Genomic DNA, 16195 nt, shown 5'->3' with positions numbered 1-16195 from the left:
AGCCTGTAACTGAGGGGTACAATTCCCTGACTGTATTACTAGATATGATACTTACTACCACTACCTTTGTACTTAATATTCGGCCACCCAGTACTCGGCATAAATATATTATGATGAACACTGTCACGTAGATGAAACGGATCCAACACAAATGTACGAATTAGAAATAGGTCTTTATTTCTACACAGCGATGGTGTGTAGAGCAAGCACTTAATCAAATCAATCACATTTATGAATGGGAATTAGTATGCACTTTTATGGCAAGAGTATTCGTCGGTATATCAATAGAGAATGTCCAATCTCTGAAGGCGCAGGTGGTACATATACGACCTGGAATAGTTAAGGAATAACAGCAATGATACTTTAATGATTATAGACTGGATACACTAGGGGGGGGTTAATCCGGTCGCTTGTAAGCCGACAGGAGTAGGGAAGGGGGGGGGGGTAGAGTCCGGCTGTCTCATCCGGCCAAGGGTATCCCAGGTGAACCCACTGTAGTGCCGTTCAATGCGCCGGCGATCCTTGGACCGCAGATGAAAGCAGATGGACTCTTTGTGGGCCGGCGTCCTCCGGTCCACGGAGGAGAGACGTGAAGCGACCTCGTCTTGCAGAGCGTCTCCTCACCTTGCGTCCTCTCCAGGGGGGGGGGTTCCAACACACGGCAGTGTCGGGGGTCTTTATCCATGGAATAATCAACGTATACAAAGCATAATCCGTGCCTGGGAAGGCGGGCTGTCGTCGGTAGAATAATCCGGTATACAGGTCCACTCGCTCGTCGGCTCTGGGGCTCCTCGGGTGCAATCTCACATGGGGTCGATCATCCTGGATAAACAGCCAGTTTTCTGCCCGAAACGATGGGGTACTGACTACGGTAGTATTCTCACCGCACGAAGCACTATATATTAACAGACTATTATTAGCTTAATAGACTACGTCCAACTCGACGATATAGTGCCAAATATGACTATTCAAATATTAATATACACGATGTCTCAATACCGATGGTAGGCCGAACTTGGCCTTACTCCCACACGTGGCGTCGCGGGGAGGCTTTACGTCTGTGACTCTATTGGAGGGTAAGAAACTGGACTGAAAAGGAAGTCCTACTTTAGTAGCGCAGTATATATACGCACTATGAACAAATAGTCCCATTAGTGGTGCGGTAGCCAGATTCCTACGCGGAACTAGGACTTGTTCGTACATGTTGAGCGGTACGCTTGAACTGGGTCTGGGGGGTATGGCAGCCTGGCACCAAGGTCTCGACCAATAGTAGAATGGAGACTATTATGGGATGTTCAGTAGGCTAGAATGGATATTCAATGCATATTGTACAAGGAATATACAAGGGATATCAGGGAATATTAGAGAATATACAAATACAATTAAATATATATATATAAATAAATATATATATTCGGTTTAATCTGGCCCTTCACAACAGCCACCCCCTGATTGGTCCCAGACCTAATCAGTTAAGCAGAGACAGATTAATCGCGTTGTCTATTTACACATAAGGGTTTGCTGTAGGGGTCAGTCAACTTCACAAAGTCATAGGGTTATAGGGTCATGGTCATCATCGATTGTGTCTGGGAGTCGGGGCAGTTCTATGAGCCTCGCCACGGGACGGGTGTAAGTGCGACCCTGGACAAGCACTTCAGCTGCTCGGACCTTGCCGTCGGCACCGGTGATCACTTTGCTTACGCGGCCGGCCGGCCACATAGCTCTGGGCAGTGATTGATCAATAATCATGACGACTGTTCCTTCTGTCAAATTGTCTCTCTCCTTTACCCACTTCTGGCGGGTCTGTAGAGACGGTAGGTAGTGCAGTAGGAAACTGCTCCAAAACTTGTCGGCTAATACTTGGCTGTACCTCCACATTCGTCGGCCGTTCGCTTCTTCAGGCCGGTACATTGTCTGGGGTAATGCAGGATCTAGCCGCCCAATCAGGAGGGTGTTGGGGGTAACTGGGTCGATATCCGCCACATCACTGGAGACATATCCGAGGGGCTTCGAGTTAAGTACTCCCTCAATCTCCGTGAGGACTGTCATTAGGACTTCTTCCGCCACAGTCTGGGCCCCAAGTACTGCGTACAGGGCTGTCTTTATGGAGCTCACTTGTCGTTCCCAAGTGCCACCGAAGTGGGGTGCGTTTGGGGGGTTGAATTGGAAATCAACCTGTGCTGGAGCGAGGTGGGTCTTAAGTTCTGGGCCCATAGCTTGGAAGCTCTCTCTCAGCTCTCTTTCGCCGCCTTTGAAGTTTGTCCCATGATCGGACAATAGGGTAGACGGTCTTCCTTTCCGTGATGTGAATCTACGGAAGGCCATAAGGAATGAGTCTGTGCTCATGGTCGGGAGAAGCTCGATGTGTATCGCTCTGGTGGTCATGCATTTGAATACAATACCCCACCGCTTCTCGGTTCCTCTTCCTTTCTTTATGTGCAGCGGGCCAAAGCAGTCCATACCCGTTGAGTGGAATGGCTTGTCACCGATTCGGAGGCGACATGGAGGAAGGTCAGCCATCCTTGGTATGCTGGGCTGCGCGCGCCACTTGCGGCAGTCTAGACATGTTCGCTGGAAGCGTCGTACCGCCTCTCTTCCTTGTAGGATCCAGTAACGACGTCTGATTTCCGCGAAGACTCTTTCTGCTCCTGCGTGATGTACATCCTCATCGTATTTCTTTATAATCAGCTCTGTGACCTTGTGTCGGCTGTTCAATACGATCGGGTATTTAATGTCATCCGGTAGATTGGGGGCTCTGCGTAGGCGACCACCCACTCTGATGAGGGTATGAGCGTCGCTCTCGGGGGCCAGATGAATTAATCTGCTGTCGGATGGGACGGGCTTTCCTCCCTGTAGACAGGCCAATTCATCGGGGAACGAGTCTCTCTGGGCTCGCTGCAGTAGAAGCAATTCTGCTTCCTCGTAGTTAGCTGCTGACATATCAGCGGGGGACTTGCACTCCGGGTGGTACCGCAGGAATGTTCTTTGTTGTGCACTCTCTATGGACGTGCAATCGTCTATGTTAGGGTCGGTGGAGGCTACGGTGCTCAATCCACAGAACACAGACTTCTTATTTTCCACCTCCTCTGGACTTGCTTCCCTCGGGATAGGCATGGGCCACTGTCCTTCCGGGAGTCTTAGGAATGCGGGGCCGTCACTGTAAGCATTGTGACGGGTGAGGTCATCTAGGGGCATTCCCCGGGTGATGACGTCAGCTGGGTTCTGTTTTGTATCAACGTAGCGCCACTCTGTTTCTCCGGTTAACTCTTCGGTTAAGTCTTGAATCTCGGTGACTCTGACTCCCACGAAGACTTTGTACTTGCATGAGTCCGATTGGATCCAGGCGAGTACTGTCGTGGAATCTGACCACAGGATTGTTCTAGACACCGGTATGGTGAGCTCACGTTGGATGAGCGTGGCTAGGTGCGCTCCGGCTAGGGCTGCGCAGAGCTCTAGACGTGGGATAGATTGTGGCTTGCGTGGGGCTATTCTCGAGCGGGCGAGGACAAATGCTGTGTAGATCTCTCCCCCCTTTTCTTGGGCCCGCAAGTAGGCTACTGATCCGTATGCGACCTCTGAGGCGTCACTGAAGACGTGTAAGTCCATTTTACATGTCTCTGGCCTCACCGTGGGTGGGAAGTAGCTTCGGCGCATATTAACGCCTGGGAGTGAGTGGAGCTCCATCTCCCACTCTCTCCAGGTGGATGAAAGGTGTGCGGGAATGGGGTCGTCCCAGCCCTGGTCCTTGTCCCACAATGCTCGTACAATCATTTTTGCCCTGGTGGTGTACGGTAGAATACATCCTAGCGGGTCATATTGTCGGGCGAGTGTTGTGTACACACTCCGTCTGGTGGTCGGCGCCGCCGCCGGCCTTCCCTGCTCCGTAGTCAGGGGCTTGTGTCTGTAGTGAAGCGAATCTGTTTTGAATCGCCACACCAATCCCAGGGTCATCTCCTGGGCTTCTCCCGGGATTGTAGCCATCCAGGTCTCGCTGCTGGCTGCCTTGTCCTCGGAGGAGAGGCTGCGCAGTGCTTGCGGATCGCTGCTGGCCCACTGCCTGAGATCAAAGCCGCCTTTGATCAATGAGGCGCGGAGTTTAATCAGGAGAGCCTCGGCTTCTTCCTGGGTTGAAAGGCTTTGTAGACAGTTGTCTACGTAGAAGCTGTTCTTTACGCTGTGTCGGACCTCTTCGTCCGCTGCTGGGTCCTCTGCTACATGTTTCTGTAGTGCAAATGTAGCACAGCAGGGGCTGCACGTCGTTCCGAAGGGGAGGACTTCCCATTGGTAGATGGCTGGGTGCTCATCTCCTGGCTTCTCTCTCCATAGGAACCGTAACAGGGGCTTGTCCTCCTCTACTAATCTCACCTGCAGGAACATTCCTTTAATGTCCCCGCTGATGGCCACCTTTTCCTGGCGGAAGCGGAGTAGAACGCCGAGTAGGGAGGGGCCGAGTGTGGGACCGGGCAGTAACTCTTTATTCAGATTTTGGGATCCGATCTGGTAGCTGCAGTTAAATACTATGCGGTCTTTACCGTTGTGATGGACCTTGTGGTGAGGCACGTACCACGATTCAGTGGTCTGGTCAGCCTCTTTAATGTCCATCTTTGTGACGTGTCCCGCTGTGATGAGCTTCTCAATCTCAGCGCGGTATACACTCTCTTGGGCGGGGTTCTTGGCTAAGCGCCGCTCCGTGTTCAGCAGGTACCGTTCTGTGGCGTCTGTCTTGGCGTGGAAAGTAGGCATTCCTTCTCGCCGCAGGAGTGGCGTGGCGTATCTCAACACGCCGTTGACCGGGACTCTCTTGGTCCCTGTCTCGAGGAGGTGAATGGCGTAAATGTCATCTTTAGAGCGAATGTCTTTCTTTCCGTTCTTAAAGGGCATTTGTTCCAAGGTCCATAACCGCTCTACGTGTTGCAGGAGTGCGGTTTCTCCCTCTGTGACTCGGGAGTGGAGACATCTAGTGGCTGTACTTCGGTTGAGAGATTTGGCGAGCGGGCCTTGGAGAGTCCATCCCAAACGGGTCTCGACTGCTGCAGGACAGCCTCGGGGTCCGGTATGAACCCGGTCTATCGGGACAATGAGGTCTGCATGGTCGGAGCCTATCAACAGGGTCGGCATAGCATTGTCTATGAGCGGGATCGGTAACTTGCGCAGATGTGCATATTTCTCCATCAGCTTGGCGACGGGGTATGTGTACCGCGACAGTCCTATTTCTTGGCTGGTGAAAGCGTCTGTAATCTGGTACCGTCGCTCAGGCTGGCCGCTTGCTGCGATAGAAAATGAGACATTCTCGCCCTTTATCGTCTTCAAATCTCGTCTTATTGTCCGAATTGTCATTTGGGTTTCGCTTCCCCGCAGCCCTAGCTGGGCCGCAGCGGAGGCGAGCAGAAGGGTCTTCTCTGACCCGTCATCGAGGACGGCGTAAGTGTCCAGGACTTTATTCTGGTAGCTTAGTGTCACACGCACTACTTTTAGGAGTACTCGGGCTCCACTGCTGCTGGCGGGATCGATGTACATGACGCTCGCTTTGCTGCTGGATGGTGCGGGTGAAGGGCGCCGTCTGTTACTGTCGTGAAGTATGTCCAGATGGGCTCCATCGCACTTGGTGCACCTTTTCTTTAAGCGGCATTCGGCTGCCATGTGTGAGCGCGCACAGCGAAAACAGCGCTTGTTGGACTTTATCCATTGACTTGCTTCCTCCGCGTTCAGCTTGGGGAAGGAGTCACATTGCGCTAGCCAGTGTTCTTTCTCACAGTAGGGGCACACTATCTTCCACTTCTCCGTTCTGGAGGGGGTACTGTGGCTCCTGCTGCTCGGTACTGACTCCGATTGGTGCATCACAGTCACCGATCTTCTTCCATCATTTAGTCGTCTGGTTCCTTCTCTGGAGCCAGGGGTGCTCCGTCCGAATGTATCTAGCCGTAGGCTGCTGACTTCTCTCGCCAGGAAGTCTGCTAGATCGAGGAGGTTCGGTTCGGGGCCATTCGGGTCTCGGTGGTCTCTCTGCCGCCTAAAACGCTCCTGTCGAGCGGGCGGCAGCTTCTCCAAGATCCTTTCCACATTTGAGTTGGCGTAAAGTTCATGCCTCCCCTTCTCTCTCTGCGCTCCCAACATCCCTACCAGGGACTGCACTCTGATGGACAGGTCGTCCAGTGCTCGATTGTCTATTGCTGGGGGTAAGCGGTCGATGTGTCGGATCTCCTGGATCACGTAATCCCATATGCGCCCATACCTCTGGTCCAATGCTACCAGCGCTGCTGTGTATGGGGCGGTGGAAGTCGCGTAGGCGAGCGCTATATTATGTGCGCGGGGTACCTTTAAGTGCTTCAGTAGGATGGCGTATTTATGGCGTTCATCCAATACATCCACCAACATGGTCTCCAGACACATGCGGAGTTCTGTATACTGGGCCCGGTTCTCTTGGGTGAAGTCGGGTACCATAGGCGTGCCAATGTATGACGCTGACTGTGGATACATCGGCGAGCGTTGGGGGAGAGGCCTCCTAGGCGAGTCTCCTCCCGCTCCTTGGTATGGGCTGGTACCGGCAGTGTACCATGGCCCGCTTGTCCAGGTGCTGTTCCTCGGTGCGGGTCGTGCGTCGTGCTCACCCGGGTATAGAGTCGGGGGTCTGTAGCGCAGCTCCGCGGGAGTATAGCCTGGGCTGTACCGGACCTCCTGGTCCGGTAGAGTACTGTGCTGTCGTCGGGCGTGGTTCTCCTCCTCTTCGTCTTCAGTTAGGTCATCCAGTGCTTGTAGTCTCTGGTTTAGCCTCTCCACAGGATATGCTGCTCCTTCCCGGTTGCTAGGTCTCGCTTGGACCGGTGGGGGGAGGTGGTCTGTGGGGGGTATAGACCTCGTCTGTTGGTCAAGTTCAGGGTTGTTTACTCGGCTAGGGGATGCCGCCCTGGAGGTGTGTCTAGACGAGTTCCTGGAGCCTCTGGCGGAGGGAGAGGGTGTTGTCCGTCTGATCAGCTGTTCTATTAGTTGCGCTTGCTGTCTGTCGCGCTCTGCGTCCCGTAGAGCACCAGCAGCTGCTCGCTGGCTGTCTGCTCGGTCTCGGGCCACATTCTCTTCTCTCTGAATGCGTCTTATTTCTAGACGTATATGCTCTTCTTCGCTCCGCTGCTGGATCTGCAGTCGGTTGCGTTCAGCAGCGGCGTTCAGGCTGATGAGGAAGGCCTGCTGTAGGGTCCTCTCTGCCTCGCTGGGAGAAGGCGGTTGTATAGGGGAGCCTTCCCTCGGGGTACTCCTTGCGGAGCCTTGGAGCTCTATCTCCACGGTGCTCTCCCCGTCTTCTTCCGTGCCGAGTTCTCTCTCGGTAGCGTTGTATTCCTCCCGGGACTCGTCGGGGACTACTTCTTCAGTACTGGCGGGGTGTGAAGTCATGTCTGGTTCCCACTGGTCCCCACCGTGAACTTGGTCAGTTACATTAGAACCCGTAGGGGCCTCTATGGTCGGGGTAGTCTGGGCGTTGGGGTTAGACATACTTTTACTTTCTAGTTTTACCGCGTTTACTGTTAGTAGAAGACTAGGTTGTTGACTGACAGCGTAAGCCTCTAAGTACTGAGGGAGCCGTCGTTCGCGCTGCAGGCGTTGGTTAGGAGGATCGTTTCGTGGAGTGTTCATCATAGGCCATTTCAATATTAATAACACTATATTAATATTACACTAATTACCCTCCGGCTCGAAGGACCAATTGTAACTGAGGGGTACAATTCCCTGACTGTATTACTAGATATGATACTTACTACCACTACCTTTGTACTTAATATTCGGCCACCCAGTACTCGGCATAAATATATTATGATGAACACTGTCACGTAGATGAAACGGATCCAACACAAATGTACGAATTAGAAATAGGTCTTTATTTCTACACAGCGATGGTGTGTAGAGCAAGCACTTAATCAAATCAATCACATTTATGAATGGGAATTAGTATGCACTTTTATGGCAAGAGTATTCGTCGGTATATCAATAGAGAATGTCCAATCTCTGAAGGCGCAGGTGGTACATATACGACCTGGAATAGTTAAGGAATAACAGCAATGATACTTTAATGATTATAGACTGGATACACTAGGGGGGGGTTAATCCGGTCGCTTGTAAGCCGACAGGAGTAGGGAGGGGGGGGGGGTAGAGTCCGGCTGTCTCATCCGGCCAAGGGTATCCCAGGTGAACCCACTGTAGTGCCGTTCAATGCGCCGGCGATCCTTGGACCGCAGATGAAAGCAGATGGACTCTTTGTGGGCCGGCGTCCTCCGGTCCACGGAGGAGAGACGTGAAGCGACCTCGTCTTGCAGAGCGTCTCCTCACCTTGCGTCCTCTCCAGGGGGGGGGGTTCCAACACACGGCAGTGTCGGGGGTCTTTATCCATGGAATAATCAACGTATACAAAGCATAATCCGTGCCTGGGAAGGCGGGCTGTCGTCGGTAGAATAATCCGGTATACAGGTCCACTCGCTCGTCGGCTCTGGGGCTCCTCGGGTGCAATCTCACATGGGGTCGATCATCCTGGATAAACAGCCAGTTTTCTGCCCGAAACGATGGGGTACTGACTACGGTAGTATTCTCACCGCACGAAGCACTATATATTATAGACTATTATTAGCTTAATAGACTACGTCCAACTCGACGATATAGTGCCAAATATGACTATTCAAATATTAATATACACGATGTCTCAATACCGATGGTAGGCCGAACTTGGCCTTACTCCCACACGTGGCGTCGCGGGGAGGCTTTACGTCTGTGACTCTATTGGAGGGTAAGAAACTGGACTGAAAAGGAAGTCCTACTTTAGTAGCGCAGTATATATACGCACTATGAACAAATAGTCCCATTAGTGGTGCGGTAGCCAGATTCCTACGCGGAACTAGGACTTGTTCGTACATGTTGAGCGGTACGCTTGAACTGGGTCTGGGGGGTATGGCAGCCTGGCACCAAGGTCTCGACCAATAGTAGAATGGAGACTATTATGGGATGTTCAGTAGGCTAGAATGGATATTCAATGCATATTGTACAAGGAATATACAAGGGATATCAGGGAATATTAGAGAATATACAAATACAATTAAATATATATAAATAAATATATATATTCGGTTTAATCTGGCCCTTCACAACACAGCCTATTTCCGCGCTGCAGCGCGAGGCAATAGACAGCCTATTTCCGCGCTGCCGCTCTCTCGCGCTGCCGTGGTTACATGGGCGTATTGGCCAATCAGAGAAACGCTAAACACAAGTTGGTTGCCTAAAATATTCACGCGGGGGTACTGTACATTGGAGGTGGTTGGGTGGGTGGGGGGGGGGGGGGTTGGGTAGTAGTGGGGGGGGAGGTTGGGCAGGAGGGGTGGGTGGGGGACACTGTACAACTGTACAAGCAAAACTGTACATTGGAATATTGACAAGACCATACTTGGTAATTTTTACTGTACATTGGAGGGGGTTGTGTTAGGACATTTACAGGGGCCAGTTTCTAATTGCAGTCTCCCGTAGGTGTTTTTTGAGAGTGTTTTTGAAAGTGGGTAGTGATTCACATTCCTTTACAGCTTTGGGTAGGGCGTTCCACATTGATGTGGCATAATTGCGAAACGTGTTTAGTCCCTTGTTTGGGCCAAATCTGGGTTTAACATGATTTGTGGAGCTCCCTCTGGTGTTCTGATCGTGGTATTCACTGACCTTTGGGAAGTATTTTGACATGTACATGGGTACCTTGGTCGTGTAGTGTATCTTGTAGACCAGGCCCATTGCAAGTTGCTGTACTCTGTCGTCTACTCTAAGCCATCCTAGGTTGTCAAAGTGGGCAGGGGTGAGGTGGGTTCTAGGAGTAAGGTCAAGCAGTAGTCTGACCAGTTTTTGAGATGTTTGTAATTTTGTTTTTAGCGCCTTTGAGGTGCTTTGGTACCAGTCGACTAGTTGACTATTGGCAAATTTCGGCCAATCAAAGTCGACTATCCAAATCTTTAGTCGGGGACAGCCCTACATTGTTGTGTAACATGGCATCTCTTCTCTAGAGTCTTTCTCTGCTTCACATGAAGTAAAATCTACTCTAGAAGTGAAACTGAAACTATACACAGGTAGGGGGTGGGGCACTAGGCAATTGATTTACTCAAGTGGATTTCTGAACACAGAATGACACCGTTATCACTGACTGACTACCGCGGCAAGCCTAGGTGGAACTAAGTATAACTTAATACAAAATAATTATATTTAATAATAATAATTTGAATAATTATTATAAATATATAATAATCATTATAAATAATTTGTTCCTGTTTTACTGAACTCGTACCGAACCGTGACCCCAAAACCGAGGTACGTACCGAACCGTGGCTTCTGTGTACCATTACACCCCTAGTAGGTAGTTTAGGTACCCTCTAGGTTAGAGAGTGTGTCCTCAAAAAGGCATTTCACTCACAGTCTGCTCCAGTAGAATGTATTGTAAAATGAAGTAGTACTGAGTACATCTTTAGAGTCAGCAGTTTTATGGTTGTGTGACAGTATTGGGATATTAATAAAGGATGATTCCGGCTAATAGTAATTATGTTTATTTGCAGCCCTCATGCTGATCTAACAACACATAAAATGTAGGCAAAACAAATATCTGTTTGCAAGTAGGCCAACATAGAGTGAGCAAAATCGGAACATTCTGGATTTTACCATTGTCTACTTGACTAAACAGGAATTCAGCAAAAGATCATATTCAAGATAGCTAAATATGATGCCTTTTTTCTTCTCTTCAGGTATTCAGAAAAAGGAGGCCAATCCCGCCTCTTCCTCTTCAACCACCGCTCCTCCACCAATCCCTGGCCAGGATGGATGGGCGTCATGCACGGCTACGAGATAGAGTTTGTGTTCGGTTTGCCACTCAATAAATCTCTGGATTATACGGAGGAGGAGGTGGCTATGAGCAAGAAGTTCATGAAACACTGGGCCAACTTTGGCAGGACAGGGTATGCTTTTTCATTGACAACACACAACACACAATACAACAACAATAATAATAATAATAATAATAATAATAATAATAATAATAATAATAATAATAATAATAATAATAATAATAATAATAATAATAATAATAGACAGGACTTCACAGGACAATAATAATACTAACAATAACAATAATGACAATATAATAACAAAAACAATAAATACAGACGCAAAAATCTAAATTAAAATTAAATTATATTATTACAGATGTATTATTATTAACTCAATGGACGCCTCGCAGTTGAGCATCGTTTGTACTTACCACGCCGACGGCGATTCTATATTATAGGTATGGATATAATACTATGGCTCATTTGACATCGACTATCGTTCAATATGTGTTAAAAAAAAATGTCATCCATACATTCCCGTTTTATACCGTGGTGAACATGGGTATAGTTTTAGAGTAATCCTGTCTAATCCCAGAAAACGACGCTATGCAGCAATACGTGCAATTCACTAAAAACTTTGCAGTTTCTCGCCTGTACACTCTACTATTTCGAAATCATGTCTATATTATCGGTATTATGTTTCATCATGAATGCATGAAAGGGTGGGGGGGGGGGGGTAGTTTTTTTATGCTTTGATTGTCACCAACGGCACACGTTGTGGAGTAACGTTACACACATATCTTGTGATCGAAGTGAAGTCATGGTTGGATCACAGCAGGATTGATACCATATTATAGGCCTTACATTCACTAGGATGTACCCCAAAAAGAATATTCCAATTATCTGATCGCGAGTCCCAGTATTGGTGTTGATCGTGTCGCCAACATAATCTGCCACACATCATGCACCGGGAGCATTTCACGCTTCTCAATCCGATCGGGACAACCGCTCCCCTTGCCCGACAAATAAAAATCCGACTGGAGACTTTTGATCGATGCACAGGTAAGGTTAAAGATATAAGGTTTCAAAGGGTGCTCGATACTGCCACCTGGGTGGATGCTGCCGGTATTGCACTTTGGCATTCTCCGGATGATTCCCCATGTTAACCCCGAGTCCGTGTGCCTGTAATGAATGGAAATATCGAATAAAAGAAATAACGATGAAAACCCGACCATACTCGGGTCTGGCGCTGAACGGTTGGCGAGTTAACCCGACTTTACTCGGGCCTGGCGCTGATAAGTTAAGGCTGTCAATCGATTAAAATATTTAATCTGATTAATAGCATGATTGTCCATAGTTAATTCGTGATTAATCACAAATTAATCACATATTTTGTATCCGTTCTAAATCTACCTTAAAGCCCAACTTGCAGGTTAAACCCTACTCTGCAATTATGGGTAGTTTACATCATTGGTATCTAATTTAATTATTTATCTTTTTCCATTTGACGCCGGAAATTTCACTCAGAAATGGTTAAAAAGGTCCACGCACGAATAACATGCACAAGCAAATCTAAAAGCTTATCAGACGCTAGCACGGCCGTGACGTCACTTCAGGAAATGTATGCCTTATGCCCGTCCGGGTCATAGTACTACTCGATATATGGCGCTGGCTAACGTTAGCATTATGTCTACTGTCGTGAACCATTTGAGATCGGGGCATGTAGAGGAGTTTGGGGAACGAGTAAAATCATGTGCAGGTCCTCTTCTCAGACCTGTGTGGCAAAGCACTGCACACGCATCATGCAAGCTACACGTCGCTGCATGTTGATCAATGGTGGCCCACTCGGTGCATCACAGTGGGCTACTATTGTGCTAACAACGTGCCGCGGCGTCCGGCTTGTCGGCCGGCATGAGTGCTCGATTTGGGGTGGTTCTCTCCTCTTTGTGTGCCTCCGTTCTCGCGGGTGTCCTGCCGGGGAGCTTGTGGACGCGACAACAGCGGCGGCCGTAGGGTGTTTGAGCCTGTAGCGTTAGTTAGCTCATAGCTATCGTGTACCACTAGCGTTACGGCGGGCTCGAGCACCCTACGGCTGCCGCCGTTGTCGCGTCCATGGGCTCCCCGGCAGGGTACCCGTGGGGACGGGGGTGTACAGAGAGGAGAGAACCATTTTGTGTCGGGCGTTCATGCCGGCCAGCAAACCGGACGTCGGGATATGTTGTTAGCACAATAGCTACCAAGCTAAGCTATGTTAGCTTCTAACGGTGTATACACAATATGTACAACGACACAATGATTTAGAGATGGATGGCTATGATCACGGAGCAATAGTGTTGTTAGGTGAAACAGATACATTTTCATTCGGCTAGTAGTACCAAGGCTCTCTGCCTGCAGTGCCTAGGGTGACCACCTGTCCCTCGACTCGCGGGACAGTCCTGATATTGGGCCGTTTGTCCCGCGTCCCGCAACAACAAAACAATGTCCTGCAATTCAAAGATATAAAAAAAAAAAAAAAAAATTTATCTTTCAAAGATTATTATTATTATTTTTTTTGTAATGTTGTTAATTTAATGCCTCGTTCCAATACCCTCTTATATTTAAAATAAAAAAATCGGGCGACGTCACAAACCAATGCATTGCGCAGCCGAGCAATAGTATCCATCTGCAGGACCACAGCACCGACACATTCAGGACTGCGACACTTTGCGGACCCACACTCTCCAGACCCTCGCTCCCATTGGCTGATTTGGGTCACGTGACCGTTCCACCCAATGGCTGAATTGGAGTGGGACGGTCACGTGACCCAAATCAGCCAATGGGAGCGAGAGTCTGGAGAGTGTGGGTCCGCAAAGTGTCACGGTCCTGAGAGTGTCGGTGCTGTGGTCCTGCAGCAGGATGCATCTCCAGCCGAGGCTGCTGAGCAGCTCACTCAAGTCGCGCTGCCTGTCACCTGTCCGAGCCGGTGTTCTGCAAAATTCTACTACTCTGCTGAGAACTGCTGCCGTAGCGCGAATCGCCTATATGTTTGGACAGCTGGGTGACGTCACCCTATAGTTCACTCCGAATTCCAACAGGTGTACCGACATTTTATCATCTACAAATACATTCGCCTGCAAAGCCAATTACATGCAAATATTTACATGCATATACAGTTCAAAAGGTGCAATGAAAAACATATGTTTAAGATATTGTTTAAGATATATCAACAACAAGACTCAACAAGACGTTTGTCAGCAAGGTGGCGGGATATTGTAGTGTGAACGATTGTGGGTCATGCGCATGCGTGCGCCATGCGTGCCAGCAGGTAGTAGAATTTCGCAGAACACCGTTTCAGATGATCCCCAAAAGGTAGAATGCAGGATCTGCCACTGACAGGAGTTTCACCCATGGAGGAGAGGGGGACGTCACATATAGTTGTTCAGAGGAGCGCCTCTTCAGCAAGTCTGGCCCGACTATTATTGAGAACTGAATCAATCAGAGGGTCGGTTTGTTATAATAACAGAATACACGGGGAGTATCGCCGGGACACTGTCCAGAGGGAAGGGGGCAATAGAATCCGGAGGCTAATATCCCCAAAACTGGAGGTGAGTTTAATAAGATTAATAACTAAATGAGCTATATATAGCCTACCGTCTGCGTCGAATATGATATATAGGCATTTAAATAATAAATACATTTATTAAATTTTAATTAGCAATAAAAAAAATTTAAATCCTTTTTTTTTTTTTTTGTAATATATGGCTGGAGGACAACGCTTTGTCAACAAACCGATGTAATTTCTAACAGCTATATATATACTTTATAATATTGCTATCTGTCCATTCTCATTGTCACTTGAGTGCATAAACCGTGCCTTCATAATGGCTTAAAGAAAAAAAAATGCATCAATACGTTCTCATTTTATAGCCTCGTGAATATAAGCGTTATATGGGATTTGGACTAGTATATCTCCTGGAAGGCGAGATACAGGGCGCTAAGCTAATAACATTAAATCGAACAGCGTTTCGGCACTACAGAAGCTAGAGCTAAAACTCAAAATGCACATTGTCGGTATTCATGGTCCACCATGAATGCATGAAAGGGGGGGGGGGGCGGGGGACGTAGTTTCTGATTATTGATTACCAATAACCGCGTTAGCCTCAGTAGCCACATTCGCTGATCGCCTGGTTGGCTATCAAAGCAAGGCCCGATCAGCATGTAATTTACGTGATAAAGATCTTAACATGGGCCGGTTGGATCCCCCAAAGGATTTCCCAGTTATCGATCGCCATCTGGTAGATCGATATGTCCATTGGCTGATGATATATTCCTTTACTGCATAGTGAATTCGGCGTCGCAAAAGGTATTCCATGCTACATGCTACACATATAGATTCCAGCTAACAGTAAACTCCATTCAAAGTCAAAACAAAGAAAGCACCGTTCTGCCACAGGGAACACTGCATTATCGAGACAGCGCCCCTACGAGGATCTGGCCGGTAATGCACTTTTCAGAATTCCAAGAGTGGGGTAAATCTGCAGTGCCACTCGGTGACATTGAATAGGTTATTAAAATGGAATAAAAGCCAAAACAACCTTGCGTTGGCCCTCTACCGTTGGATTCGAAACACGGACATGTTCGTGGCCGGGCGGGAATGTGTTAATTATTATTATTGTTGTTATTATTATTATTATTATTATTATTATTATTATTATTATTATTATTATTATTATTATTATTATTATTATTATTATATAACTTTTTTGTTAAATATAAAATGACTGTGCATTATTATTTACAAGAAAAAAAGCTTTTAACACTTTGATCGCCATGGTTCAAATTCATAATTTACCATCCCTAGCCAGCTCTATTTGTCTATGGAGAAGTTCCCCTTCTTTGCAGGGCTATAACTTTTTAAATTCTATTGCTAAATTGCCATTATTATGGCCCATTCAATGTCCTATATCCATTGTTCAGGGTGTAGCAACGATATACTTTTTCATTCACATATTCATACTAAAATATGGTCTAAAGTATAAGTATGTTTTTATCGTTTTCTGCAGCTTTCTCCAGAACTTGATTTATAGCTCCAAATGCATTATATTGATGATCAAATACAGTTTGGTAGCGATCATTGCCAGATGAAAAATTTCAACTGGACGTGGTTCTAGAAGTTACTACGTATCATCTGATATTGACCGGATGGGCGAGGGGGCGTTTATAATTCCGTGGGCAACGTTATACCATTCGTCTAGTGTGGGTCATATGGTCATCAGAGCAGTTTATATGGAATACGTTAGAAAATAACGCTGGATCTTACCGTATGTTCCTCGCGCCGTTGGGGGATGAGCGTTGAGTAGACAGTTTTCGATTATGGGATGTTGATCCTG

General features: G+C 47.9%; 1 protein-coding gene across 1 annotated transcript in view; it reads left to right on the top strand.

The window, feature by feature from the left end:
- Window positions 1-16195, top strand: part of LOC311224153 (acetylcholinesterase-like) — a gene marked incomplete at both ends in the record, with an annotated part of 51807 nt that overhangs the window by 23119 nt on the left and 12493 nt on the right. The window contains one exon of the mRNA XM_084309020.1: window positions 10746-10955. Within this exon, the coding sequence (XP_084165146.1) occupies window positions 10746-10955 (210 nt within the window). The remainder of the gene's footprint in view (window positions 1-10745; window positions 10956-16195) is intronic.

Source organism: Notolepis coatsorum, assembly GCF_963971535.1.
Source record: "Notolepis coatsorum genome assembly, chromosome: 1".
In the NCBI taxonomy this organism is placed as follows: Eukaryota; Metazoa; Chordata; class Actinopteri; order Aulopiformes; family Paralepididae; genus Notolepis; species Notolepis coatsorum.
Note: the sequence above shows the minus strand (reverse complement) of the source record. Positions and strands in the feature narration are given on the sequence as shown.